The 14,561-nt window shown below is 40.4% G+C and overlaps 1 protein-coding gene across 1 annotated transcript in view; it reads right to left on the reverse strand.

Annotated features, from left to right (window-relative positions):
* DOCK8 (dedicator of cytokinesis 8) overlaps positions 1–14,561 on the reverse strand; it is a 222,501-nt gene that overhangs the window by 162,261 nt on the left and 45,679 nt on the right. The window contains exon 2 of the mRNA XM_036856043.1: positions 9,831–9,933. Within this exon, the coding sequence (XP_036711938.1) occupies positions 9,831–9,933 (103 nt within the window). The remainder of the gene's footprint in view (positions 1–9,830; positions 9,934–14,561) is intronic.

Here is a 14,561-nt window from a genome sequence, read left to right on the forward strand (position 1 = left end):
CTGTGAGATGGGGAAGCTTGCCACCTTCTCACATACAAAATAATGCTATCTTTGGAGGGGGGAGCTATGACAAAGAATACAGTGTCATCACTGAGCACCAACTGTTCGGCAATGTGCCAAAAGCAATAGACACAGTTGATCATAAAGTCATAAACTCTTACGGTCTGAATCTACTTCAGGACTGAATAGACGATAACAATAAGCCATAATGATAGAATTCTTGAGTATCATTCTAGCACTACACATAAGCCGGCATTTAATAACAAGTCACCACTACCCTTTCTATGCTGAAACTAGCAAGGGAGGAAACTTCATTCCAAAAGAGATGTAAACTAGTCCTGCTGTTGGCAAGTGAGTGGAGAGGCCAACTACCGTTATCTAGGCCTCCAAGCAAGTTGTTCCTCTTGCATATTCAAATAACCAGGAACCAAAAGAGATTTCTGTTCTCTAAACTATCTGAAGTCAATCTCAAGAGTAGGTTTTATTATTAAGCAATTAACACATACACACATTTAGGGGTAAACAAATATTGAAGAGATTTACAGTGGTTTTGCATTTCATTGGGGGCTGAAGTTTGGGAATGGGGCCGGAGGGGCATGTTCTGAGGTCAGTCCCTTGGGCTCCTGGGAGCGTAAAAGCCAAATGTGAAAATTTACTATTTCTGTTTTCTCTGCTACTGAGTTACATGTGGCCTCCTAGTCAGTGGAGACTCAAGACTAGTTTAAATGGTATGATCCAAAGTAATTTCAAGGTCATCTTATACAAGGAATTATCACATCATGTCTATCATTTGTTAAAATAATATAAGAAAAAACCCTAAATAATCAAAATAAAAACAAACAAAAAAAACCCATTTTTAAAAACAAAACAACTTAAGACTGCAAATTATCCTAAATCAGGCTTTGATTGTGATGGCTTTGTGATGTGTCAACCCGGCTCAGCAGAGCTACATTCCTCCAAATTCCCTTCCTAGTATTCTTCCAGTCGTGGTTGGCTACAGGGGTTTTCTCTTGCCAGAACTGGAGGACAGAAGGGAGACTGCAGCTATTCTATAGCATACGCACACCTACTGATACAATCAAACACTAATTTAGGTGCTGCTGTGAAGTGATATTACCAATGTAATTAAAGTCTCTAACCAGTTGACTTTAAGATAATCAAAAGGGGGATTAGCCTGGGTGGCCTGACTTAATCAGTTGGATGTCTTTTCAAAGAGGGTACAGGCTCTCTGGAAGTTCAGGGCTCCAGGCTTCAGCTCATGCCCGTGGAGTTCCAGCTTCCCGTGATCTTGCCTTCCTGAATGCCCCGTGGACTTCAGGCTTGCTTAGCCACCACCAGTGGGTAAACCAATTCCCTGTAATCAGTTCCTTAATACACGTGAAGATGCATCTCCTACCAGTTCCACTGCTCTGGTTGAATCTAGAATAATACACCAACTTTCACTAATTCAACAAATACTCGCTGGGGTCCTAAGCAGTCCAGCACTAGGCCAAGGAGACATAGTCAATGCCCTCAATCAATTTTCAACACTCCTCTAGTGAAGATTCGTGCAGCCTTTCTTTCTAGCTATTTTCTTCAGATGTCTGATCAATAGAAGACTAGAAATACACAAGAAGTATAAATACTCTAAAAGCTTAAATTATTCAGAGACAAATATTCATTTTTAATGAAGAGGGTTCAAGTTTTTCCTTGTCACCTAATGCACATCAAGGGCTAGTTCCCCTGACACGGGGTAGGATTCAATTTGTTTTGAAGCTGAAAATTTCTACAGCATCAGAACCATGTCTGTTTAAAATTAATCTATGTAGCCCTAGCACAGCATAGTATGCCGTCATCACACTGATAGATGATTAAAATAACAAATCTGGACAATATTTCACAAATAAGGATACTGAAAAACAGAGAAGTTAAATAACTTGGCCCAAATCACACAGGTAATCACAAAAGACCTGGGTCCTTTGTTACAACACTGGGGAAGCTTTATGCCGCTTTGGGTGGGGCTAGGGGAAGAGGCATGATGCTTCCAAATGCCCTGGCCTTGTACCCTCATGCATGTTTATCCCTGTGGTGGGTGGTCCTCAAATCAACTTGGCCGTTTATGAGAGACGAGTCTTGGTCAAAGTCACCCAAGACTTCCATGTTGCCAAATTCAGTGGCTGTTGCTCATTCCTGGTTTATCTATAGCACTGGACAGTTAATCACTCTTTCCTTCTTGAAACACTTTCTTCACATGGAGAGGAACCAACTGTCCTAGTGTGTCCCAATCTCTGAAAGTCCATGTACCAGGAAACCCCTCAGTCCAGCAAACTGGAAGATACACTTGGTCACTCTACCTCTGGGACACGACTTGTCCTAGGTTCTCCTTCTCCTTTGCAGAGCCCTAGGGTTCAGTCCTAAAAGAGCTTCTCTCCCCAATCTGAATTTACTCCCATATGATCTCATCTATGCCCATGACTTTAAATACCTTCTTTTTCTTTCTTTTTAAAATTATAGCTATATATCTGTAGCCTCTACCTTTGCCCTGATATTCAGGTTGATTTTTCCAATTACATCTCAACATCGCACCTTGGTGATCTAACAGGCCTCTCCAACATAACAAATTCAAAATTACTTAATTTTCCTGCCGATCTGCTCTTCCCATATTTTCCAAGTCTGTGCATCTCAGCAAGTGGCGATTCCACTCCACCAGCTGCCCAGGGCAAAATCTTTGGAGTCAAGGTTGATTTCTCTCTTTTTCTTACATCCTGCATATTATCTATCAGAAAATCCTATCCACTTTACTTCTGAAATATATCCAGAATCCAACCACCTCTCATCTTTTCTACTGCCACCACCCTATTCCAAAGCACCACCATTGTTTTGTTGAGTTACTGTGACAATTTCCTAACTGCCCTCCCCACCCCGGTCTATTCTTCACTTAGCAGCTAGAGTGATCTTTATAAAAAGAACCCTATAAGCAACCTTTATAATAAAAATTCAGATGGTGCTGAGCCTGTGCTTCCAGTGACTTCCCATCTTAATCCAAGTAAGAGCCAAAGTTCTTCCATGGCCTATGAGGCCTATGACCCAGCCTTGATTCCTCTTCGATCTCATCTCCTATTGCCCACTCTGCTCAGCTCACCGTCTGCATCCTTGCTGTTTCTGGAGCATGCCATATTCTCTTGCTCTGGGGACTCTGCTCTTGCTGTTCCTTCTAAATCGAATATTCTTCCTTCAAATACCTGTTAAGTTCATCCAGAACTCTTCCCAAGTGTCTCCTTTCCAGACCTCCAAGCCTTCACAGACCACTCAATCTAAAATAGTGCTCTCTTCTGTGTCACGCTCTATTCCCTATCCACGTTTCATTCTTCAAAGCACTTACTACCCCTTGAGATAGTCTACATTCACTTATTTGTCTATGTCTCTCATTCCAGAATGTAAGCTCATGAAGATAGACACTTTGTTACATTCACTACTGTATCCCCAGCTCCTAGAGCAATTCCTGGCACAGAGTGAGACCCAATACATGTTTCCTGAATAAATGAATATGTAAAGCAATCCTCTTGGCTCTCTACTATCTTTAAGTAAACAGAGCAGAAGGCAGTAAAGTTCTTCTGGCTTCAATATTTCAAAGTACTTCCTGGCTTAGATTAAGGAATACTTCCCTGTTTCCACTAATGGCAATCTTCCACTGATGCCACTGCATGGGAAGATACTGACATGCCATAATGGACATCAGTCTCATCTTACCAAGACTGATTTGATTCCTCTGCTTTACAGTGACAGTAATGAAATTCATGCTCTGCGTGCAGGGTGGCACTCTCTCATATTGCCTTCCACTGTGAATTTGCATGAAAATTGTAATGAAATCTTCATTTTCCATCATGTCCCCTCCAGTGAAATCAATGAAACCTAAGGATAGTCCAACTTCTTTGAAAGATGAAGCACAAAAGAAAAATAAAAAAGACCACGTTTATCAAGTGATCCACCATTTAGATCATCCTTAGTGGTTAAAAAAAAAAAAAGGTTGTTTTATTGCAGAGAAGCTTAAACACGAAACAAAAATGAATGCTTTCTAAGGTATGAGACCTCCTTTTTTCTTTCCCCCGTAACTGTTATATACAAACATGTTGTGTAACCATGGTGTTTTGATTTATATCCAGGATGTGGCTTTCTACATCCTTCTCTTCAGCCAGAGCTGTTATGATCCAGCTGATTCATTCCATTTTATTTCAAAGTTTTTCTATTCTCACTTTTAAAAACAACAATTTTCCCTCTATAAAAATGTAAGTTAAGTTATTAACCATGCACACAGTATCTCAAATCCTTTCTAACTTAGGGCAAAGAAGACCTACCTTTCTTCTCTTGTACGCTTTACTCTCCTTTCTACTTTGAATAATCAGAAAAATAGTTTTAATATTTAACAGTTTCATCTTAATGAAGACAACTAATATATAGTTGTTTGCCTTTATAGATGATTGGCATCAGAGGGGGTCTGGCCAACCTATTCACATAACAATAGAGAATTCCAAGGCCAATGGGTGATGCACAGGTGATTCTATTCACAAGCCCCTCTCTTTGGCACTGGCCACAAAGGACTCTGATGGGAGAATTAGGAGTGTCAAAAAGACCCAGGGCAAGTCTGTAATCATTGCATTTTGTTTTATAAAACCAACTCTAAATGGTGAATCCTCTTCATATTCAAAAATGCAAAATTTTAAAATATTTTATCTACTTTGAAAATGCATGTTTACACAATCACCACAGCTAACATTTACAATTAGGGTTAAAAAAACAAAAACCCAGTAACACCACACATACACACATGCACACACACATACCCACAAAATCAAACGCAACCTTCCTCTCATTTGATTTATCAGATTTATGACAGAATCCGCTATATTTATATAAAAATACATTCACAGGATTAGCAAGTAGTCTTCGCTTACTACATTTTCTGAAATTCAGAGCAACCAGGACAACAAAAGAAACTTTACCTTTCTTATGTTCTTCCTCCTATTTGGACTACTTCTATCTATCAACATATAGGTTCTTTAAATGATCCTCAACCTGGACCACATGTTAAAGTCCCATGGAACTTTAAAATACTGATACCTGGACCCCAGCCCTAGGGATTTTGATGTAATTGTTCTATGATAGACCACAGGTATGTTTCTGATGGTCTCAGGTGATTCTAATGAGAGCCATGTCTGAGAACCTTCCTCTAAATCTTCTCAACCTCCCCCTTCAAGCCTTTACCTCCTGTTTTATCTTGGATCTTTCTCTCCTCTGAACACCTACCACACCCAAAGCCAGCATGGATTCTCCATATTCTCTGCCTTCCCAAATATATTATAAGGCCCTTAAGAGGCAAAACCATCTCCTATTCATCCTCTTGAAATCTCCCACAGTGTCTCCATAGTGCCAAATAAATAGACAGCAACATTAGCCTCTATGTACACAGCATCTATTTTATCATTCTGTATTAACCCTAATAGGGGTAGCATTGCTATGTCCATAGTGCACATGAAGAAACTGCAGCCTTCATCAAGGTTACTTAACTTGCCCCAAATTATGTAACAATAAGTGACGGTTATGCTGCACCCCAGATCCAGCTGACTGCAAGTTCCAGCCTCTTGCAAAACAACAACAAGGTATAATTGATTGGGTTTTAAATAACTTGGTGCCAGTTTCCAAAAAAGCACATGAAAAGATGCTCAACATTGCTAATTATTTGAAAAATTCAGGGCTTCCCTGGTGGTGCAGTGGTTGAGAGTCTGCCTGCCAATGCAGGGGACGCGGGTTCGAGCCCTGGTCTGGGAAGATCCCACATGCTGCGGAGCAGCTGGGCCCGTGAGCCACAACTGCTGAGCCTGCACGTCTGGAGCCTGTGCTCCGCAACAAGAGAGGCCGTGGCGGTGAGAGGCCCGTGCACCGCGATGAAGAGTGGCCCCCGCTTGCTGCAACTGGAGAAAGCCCTTGCGCAGAAACGAAGACCCAACACAGCCAAAAAAAATAAAAATAAATAAATTAGAAAAATTCAAATCAAAACTACAATGAGGTTTCACCTCACATTGGTCAGAAAGACCATCATCAAAACGTCTACAAACAGTAAATGCTGGAGAGGGTGTGGAGAAAAGGGAACCCTCTTGCACTGTTGGTGGGAATGTAAATTGATACAGCCACTATGGAGAACAGTATGGCGGTTCCTTAAGAAACTAAAAATAGAACTACCATACGATCCAGCGATCCCACTACTGGGCATATATCCGGAGAAAACCATAATTCAAAAAGATACATGCACCCCAATGTTCACTGCATCACAATTTACAATAACCAAGACATGGAAGCAACTTAAATGTCCATCAACAGATGAATGGATAAAGAAGATGTGGTACATATATACAATGGAATACTATTCAGCCATAAAATGAATGAAATAATGCCATTTGCAGCGACATGGATGGACCCAGAGATTATCATACTAAGTGAAGTAAGTCAGAGAAAGGCAAATATCCTATGATATCACTTATATGTGGAATCTTAAAAAATGATACAAATGAACTTATTTACAAAACAGAAACAGACTCACAGACTTTGGAAACAAACTTATGGTTACTAAAGGGGAAAGGGGTGGCGGGATAAATTAGGAGTTTGGGATTAACAGATACGCACTACTATATATAAAATAGAAAGTCAACAAGGACCTACTGTATACCACAGGAAACTCTACTCAATATGCTTTAATAACCTATATGGGAAAAGAATCTGAAAAAGAATGAATATATGTATATATGTAACGGAATCTCTTTGCTGTACACCTCAAACTACCACAGCATTGTAAATCAACTCTACTCCAATATAAAATAAAAATTAAATTAAAATAAATAAATAACGTGGTGCCAATTAAATACTTTTAAAAATTAAACATTTATATCAGCATGTGGGATTGTTGAAATGGTGGTTCTATAAACAAAGGTAAGGGAAATAAAGGTCAAAACGTACTTAATCAAATTTTCCAATCGTCTAAAATCATACAATGAACAGTCTATGGCTTCTCATTTAAGAAAAGTTTTTTTAAAGGTGCTTCAGGGTGAGAGTCTTTAGGTGATAAACTACTCCTCTGCCTTGCCAGAAATAAATCTTCCTGAAATGTCCCATTATCTTTCTATGAAACAAAATAATTTTTTTAAGGGAAAGGGAAATCACCATGTAAGTGGATGATTTTTTGTTGGAGGAACCTTCATTCGGGAAGGTGACTCAAGGGAAAGAACAGCCACTTCATTCTGACATTACAACAAGACCAGCAGGTAAACATTAGGGTGCTGGGATTTCCTGAGCAGACCTTGCATTTAAAAAACAAAAGAGAGGGGCTTGCCTGGTGGCGCAGTGGTTAGGAATCTGCCTGCCAATGCAGGGGACACGGGTTCGTGCCCCGGTCCGGGAAGATCCCACATGCCGCGGAGCGGCTAGGCCCGTGAGCCACAACTACTGAGCCTGCGCGTCTGTAGCCTGTGCTCCGCAACGGGAGAGGCCGCGATAGTGAGAGGCCCGTGCACCGCGATGAAGAGTGGCCCGCGCTTGCCGCAACTGGAGAAAGCCCTCGCACAGAAACGAAGACCCAACACAGCCAAAAATAAATAAATAAGTTTATAAAAAAAAAAAAAAAAAGAAATAAAGATGTGACCTTCCACTTGTGTAAAGCTCTAAAAAAAAAACCAAAAAAACAAAAACAAAAGAGGAATCAAATGCAGACTTTTGCTCCCTCATGCCACCTGCTCTTCAGGCAGTTAACAAGGAGGAGCAGGGTCAGTACACTGTGCTGAAGCTGGGGTAGCGGTCTGGGGAAAAATATTCAGAAGACTAAACTGGAATTAACCAGGAGAAATACATTTTAAAGGCTATTTATTTGCAAATAGAACCGGATAGAAATTATGGCAGGACCACATGATTCATGTATAGTTAAACATTTTTGCTATTTCTTTGACACATTCTATTAGAAGTTAAGCCACACGTTAACTCTACCACCTAGCTAATGAAGTAATTCATCCAAATTCACTTTTGTCAAAACCTGATGACGCGGCATAACTACCAAAAGAATGCCTGCAAAAATAAGAAACAATTTTTAAAATTTGTGACTTTAAATAAAAAAGATTTCTCCTGAAGAAATTTCAGGCTGCAGCTGGTGTGTAGCTAAGGGGTTAAAGCCTGTGAGTTAAACTTCCTTAAAGCCTCTTAATAGTGAGGTCCACACTATTTCTCAAGACAACTACTGCAGAAAGCTGCAGTCTGAATTTACAAAGAAGCAAAGCACCAAACCCCCCCTCCCCCACCTTGTTTAAGATTTAAAAATGTATCCAGTCACTTTTTAACTGCATTTTGCATATTTTGGAAGACAATCTGAGTCAGAAATTTAAAAAAAAATTTTTTTTTGGTTTTCAATGAAATCTATACCAGCACCACATGAAACCAAAAAGCATATCTAATTTATCTTGGATTAAAGCGTATCTAATACATCTGAAAGCACGGACATTATGCCCTTGGTGTGCTTTTATTATAATCTGTGACTCTGAAACAGACAGGAAAAGTACAATTAAAAAGGGCAGTTGAACAAGCCACCGAAGTCATTAAGTAGATTTTTTAAAGAACTGTCATCGAAAGTTACCTCTTGCAGTAAAAGGTGCTATACATTTTTTAGTACTACTATTTCATCAGTGACACAACACACAAATTATCCTACTGAAAGAACCACAAATCACTCCGGTAAACATACCTTTAAAAGATACACAGTTACACGGCGTGGAAACTGTTACAGGAGACAAAATGGCGGCTACAGGAAACCGAGTGGAAGGTTACAAAATTTCTAAGAGCAGAAGTGGTTTTGAAGTAATAAGTGAGAAAGAAAAAATAACCTAACCTCCTTAAGATAACCACGAGAACGAGCAAGAAAGTGGGGCTGTGCTGTGAGGGGAAGTGAGTACAGTGGAGGCTGCAGCTCTCTCACAAAGGAAGTGAAGACTCACTTCTGGTTTTATAAACTATCTCATTTAAGTCAGATTTAACCCACCGGGCACACGCCTCGCATTTAGTCCTCAAATAACATAACATATGTATACACACTCAACAACTGGCGTTAATATAAAAATGTAGGCAATCTTCAACTTGAAAGGGGGACTGTGTTTTAAAAATGAAGGTTTCTACTGTCTGATTCCACAGACATGAAGTTGCAGAGAAGGCAAAATTATGACGACAGAAGTGTATCAGTGATTGCCCAGGGCTGCTGGCTGAGGGCTGGGAGAGGAGACCCTCTGCAAAGGGGCATAACGGGGCTTTTTAGGGTAAAGAAACAGTTCTATATCTTGACTGAGTACAGGTTAACTATAAATTGGCCAAATTCCTCAAACACCTACAAATGAGTGAAATTTTATTGTATGTAAATTACACTTCCAAAAAAATTATTTAAAAAGCTTAAGGTTCATAACTTGGCTTTTCAGATTTGGGAATACATTTTTTTCCTAAAAAGCATGTTACAAATGGTTTTAAGTTTCCAGGCTAATCCTTCCCCTCCCCAAAATATGAATCATAATTTGGGTGAAATCAAATAGCCTGGAAGTCCACTGAGTCCAGAGACTTCAGAATCAGAGTCCCTGGAGATCCACTTTGTATTCCCAGCCCTAGTGGACGGAGGGAGAGAGGGGAATTGATGTCAAAAAGCAGAGCAGAGCCAGGAACTGGCGGTTGGTGATGTAAGGTAGCGGTGGGAAAATCTAAGACTCAGGAAGCAAAAGTATACGCTGGGCACGTCTGCCCTTGACCATTCTCTACGCAAACCTGTAACTCATACTTACTAGTTGAAGAGAGGGGAAGCCAGAGGTACTTATGCTTTGTCGATGGTACTGGCCAAGGTTTGGTGGGAGGGTAAACTGTTTCCTTATTTCCGCAGAAGAATACCTTGGATTAAAACAGAAAAATCTAAATGAAGTGGTTATTTTAAAACATCATCACAATTATAGATACAATCTTTGATAGCATGTTATAAAACTTATTCCTGGGCTTCCCTGGTGGTGCAGTGGTTGACAATCTGCCTGCCAATGCAGGGGACACGGGTTCGAGCCCTGGTCTGGGAAGATCCCACATGCCGCGGAGCGACTAGGCCCGTGAGCCACAACTACTGAGCCTGTGCGTCTGGAGCCTGTGCTCCGCAACAAGAGAGGCCGCGATAGTGAGAGGCCTGCGCACCGCAATGAAGAGTGGCCCCCACTTGCCGCAACTGGAGAAAGCCCTCGCACAGAAACGAAGACCCAACACAGCCATAAATAAATAAATAAATAAATAAATAATTAAAAAACAAAAACCAAAAAAAACAACTTATTCCTTAGCCGGGTGACTGGCAGAACTGACTAAAATGTCCTCAGTGGCCTGTGGGTAGACACTAGAGCTTTTGGGTGATAATATACACTCTTGAGAAGTTCACAGAAGCCAGGACGCCTGCAGTTATGGCTCTTGCCCAATACTGGAAGGATGACAGCATGAGGAGGAAGAAGAGTTTGCAGCCCAAGGAAAAAATCCAGGGCACTTGGCTCTTTCTTCCCAGGACATTCAAAGGCATTTTCTCCCCATGAGGACATCTGGCCTCTGATGAGAGTCCTTTAAACCCCAAGCCACCATTTTGAACCAGTCACTCTCCTTTCAAGCAGTTGAGCCCTTATGGTCGCTGCCTGCTTTCACAGAAAACGCCAGTGACCTGTTATATGAACACTTCTACCTCCCCACAGGCACCTGGGATGCTACCTGGAATTCCAAGGACTGCATTTGTTCCAAACCACACCTAGTGAGTGATCCTTTGAGTCAGCCGCAGTGACGCTGCTGAGCTCTCAGACAACATCCCTGTAGCCGGGAACCGAGCAGAGGAGAGTCGCTCTCCACTGTCTATGCACACCTGCTGGCAGGAGTGACCGACAAGTGATATCCCAGATTATGAGCAGGTTGACTTTTGTGCGCTCACTTGTTGGTCATTTGTTTGTAACTCAGAACACATTTCCTCATTAAGTCAGTCTTTGGTGTCTGGATTCTTAGCCTAGTTCACAAAAGTGTACTTAAACCACAATGAGGCCACTACAGAAAATAACTAGAAACTGGCATTACCGAGGATCAAATGAGACCCTATTTGAAACATGCTGCATGTCCAACAAAGAGATAGACACATTTTTAAAATTATAACTTAAAATAAAATATTTAAATATTATAAATAAATCTTATTATATTTTCTCCATTATAAAGTATGCTAGGACAGAATTATTAATTTTTCTGCATGATGAGGTTTCTGACATGACCTGCTTGGCTCCCAGTCTTAGTAATGTGGTGCATCCAGAGAGGCAGGAAACCTGTCCTGGCCACACCTGTGGCATCCATTCTCCCAGCCCAAGAGCACCTCAATTTCCTTTCAGGATTGACACATTCATGTTGTACAGGTATAACCACAAATCAAAGGGATGGGCACATAACCCAACGTAAGACAATTCTCTCTCCTTCCCAGGATCCTGAATGATGAATGGATATAAGAATGGAAGAAAATGGCTGGAGCACATTCTTGTCAGCGGTGGCCCCTTACACTATGATGCAATGAGACGTGAAACCCCAGAGAAGTTACAGCAGCCCGTAGTAATTGTACTCCTTCATTTCCCGAAGTATTTTCTTTCTCTATTTTTTTAAAGTATGAGAAAATACTAGGATAAGGAGTAAGCAGTCTATTATCCATCAAGGAAATGCAAATCAAAATCACAATGAGGGGGCTTCCCTGGTGGCGCAGTGGTTGAGAATCTGCCTGCCAATGCAGGGGACACGGGTTCGAGCCCTGGTCTGGGAAGATCCCACATGCCGTGGAGCAACTAGGCCCGTGAGCCACAACTACTGAGCCTGCGCGTCTGGAGCCTGTGCTCCGCAGCAAGAGAGGCCGCGACAGTGAGAGGCCCGCGCACCACGATGAAGAGTGGCCCCCACTTGCCACAACTAGAGAAAGCCCTCGCACAGAAACGAAGAGTCAACACAGCCAAAAAAAAAAAAAAAAAAAAATTAACAATGAGATACCACTTCACAGCCACTAGGGTGGATAAACCAAAAACAGATGGGCAGTAATGAGTATTGGTGAGGACATGAAGAAATTGAAGCAGTCATACATTGTTGGTGGGAATGTAAAATTGTGTACCTGCTTTGGAAAACAGTCTGGCAGTTCCTCAAAAAGGTAAACATAAAGCTCCCACATATCCCAGCAAACCCACTCCTAGGTTTATATCCAAGAAAAAGGAAAACATACTTCCACACAAAGCTTATACATAAATGCTCATAGCAGAATTATTTACGGTAGCCAAAATGTGGAAATAACCTAAATGTCCATCAACTGATGAATGGATAAACAAAATGTGGTATATCATACATGGACTATTATTCAGCAGTAAAAAAGTGAAAGAAGTACTGATACATACCGCAACATGGATGAACCCTGAAAACATTACATTCAGTCGAAGAAGCTAAATCAAGAGACCACATATTGTATAATTCCTTACATGAAATGTCCAGAATAAGCAAATCTATAGAGTAATGGGACTGAGGTTTCTTTCAGGGGTAATGAAAATGTTCTAAAATTAATTGTGGTGATGGATGCACAACTCTGTGAATATACTAAAAAACATTGAATCGTGTATATGTGTGAATTTTGTGGTATCTGAATTATTTCTAAATAAAGCGGATAGATACAGATATAAATGTGTGCTGTGTGTGTGTGTGTGTGTGTGAGTATTCTACAAAGACAAGAGTGAAGGCAAGAATTTAGCATGACCAAGAATGGAGGAAAACTTGCAGATTTTGATCCCCAGTGCTCAATAGGCTCATTTTCATTACAAGTTTGGCAGTCACCATTTCTAAAAAAATCAACAGCCTAGACAACTATCCAAAACAAAAGGCCCATCTTGCATAAACCACATTGTATCTTGTTTCTGGCATCACAGGAACCCAAGCCAGCAGAGCAATCACTTATTTGCTTATTTCAGAAGGTGACCATAGTCACGAAGGGCAGAGACATCCAAGCAAAGGTCCTTTTCTGTGACTGAGCTGACTTTTCACAGATAAGACTGCTCCTGTGATTTCTGCTTCCAGGTCTTCCCCCCAGGGCCTCTCAAATAATGAGTTTTAGTTTTCTGGCCATTCTCAAGCCTTTCCTGTCATAGACCAGAGGGGTCTACCTGAATTGGGAATATCTGAAAACGTTCATGAAAGTGAACATGCCAACATGAAGTGGCGTCGTGAGAGAATCATAGAATGGCAGGAGGTACAGGTTCTTGTTTTCATTTTGAAGTAAAATTGGCTAACAAAGCTGCAATACTTTTTTCATCATGCCATCAGAATGTTCCTGCTCCCCAACCCTTCATAAACAGCTGGAGTTCCTGTTTCAATCCTTCACATAAGCTTCCTGATTCAGAGCTATATAACTCATCTTTTTCCCTGACATGTCAAGCCTGCCCCAAGCCTATTTCCTATCCCTACAGAATCAATCCTACAAAAGGCAATTAAACCTGTCCCTTCAAAACTGTCAAATAAGGAGATGAATTGTTTGTCCTTAAAGTGAAAACACTGAATCATCACACGTGGAATGAATTGCTTTGTATTCACTTAAAGAACTTCAGAATAAAATAGCTCTGGAGGGGCCCTACGCACATTTAAACTAGCAAAAATAGGCTGGAATGATAAAATTACATGTTGGTCAAGCTGTGGGAAAACCCCTGTGGGGTTGTATATTGGTGTCGTGTCTTTGGAAAATAATACTGTAACATGTGACAAGAACTCTAAAACTGTCGTTACTCTTCCATGGGAATATACCCCATGGAATTCATACAGACAAAAATATAATTTGAACAAAAATGAACATAAGAACTCTGTATATGATAGCAAATAATTGAAAATAATCAATGCATCCAACATCAGGGAGAACACTAAGTACATAACAGCATAAAATACATGAAATATGATTTTACCATTTAAATATTTGTATGGAAATGTACATAAAGAAAGAAGTTACAAATAAAAAGTAATATGAGGAACTGAATACAAATATTCAACAATATATGTATAAATAAATATACCAGAAGGTTCAGAAATCTTTCTGGTAGTTATATAGAGGGAGTTTAATAACTACCCCAATTCAGCTCTTTCTCCTATAAAGTTGCTTAAAGACATCATTTAAAAAAATAGTGTGTACCTATAAAGTGCCATGCAGGCATAGATGCACTACTGGGGATTTTTAAAAATTATGTAAACATCAGCTATTAAATTTACTGATATGGAACACAAATAAGAGAACCCAACCAGGGAAAGAGCTCCTATAGGTGTGGTGTCCATGCAGGTATTACATGGGGGTTTATTTCCTCTGCATTTGAGTCTCAGATCAAATTCAACATGTCTAAGATAATTTTCATGACGCTAGATTTATATCATATTTCCCTGATGAGCTAAGATAGCCTTCTTCTAATAACTTGAAATGCTTTATAAATATTATCTTCTTTATTTCTGCAAATGTCGATACCCCT

Source organism: Balaenoptera musculus, chromosome 6, assembly GCF_009873245.2.
Source record: "Balaenoptera musculus isolate JJ_BM4_2016_0621 chromosome 6, mBalMus1.pri.v3, whole genome shotgun sequence".
Lineage (NCBI taxonomy): Eukaryota > Metazoa > Chordata > Mammalia > Artiodactyla > Balaenopteridae > Balaenoptera > Balaenoptera musculus.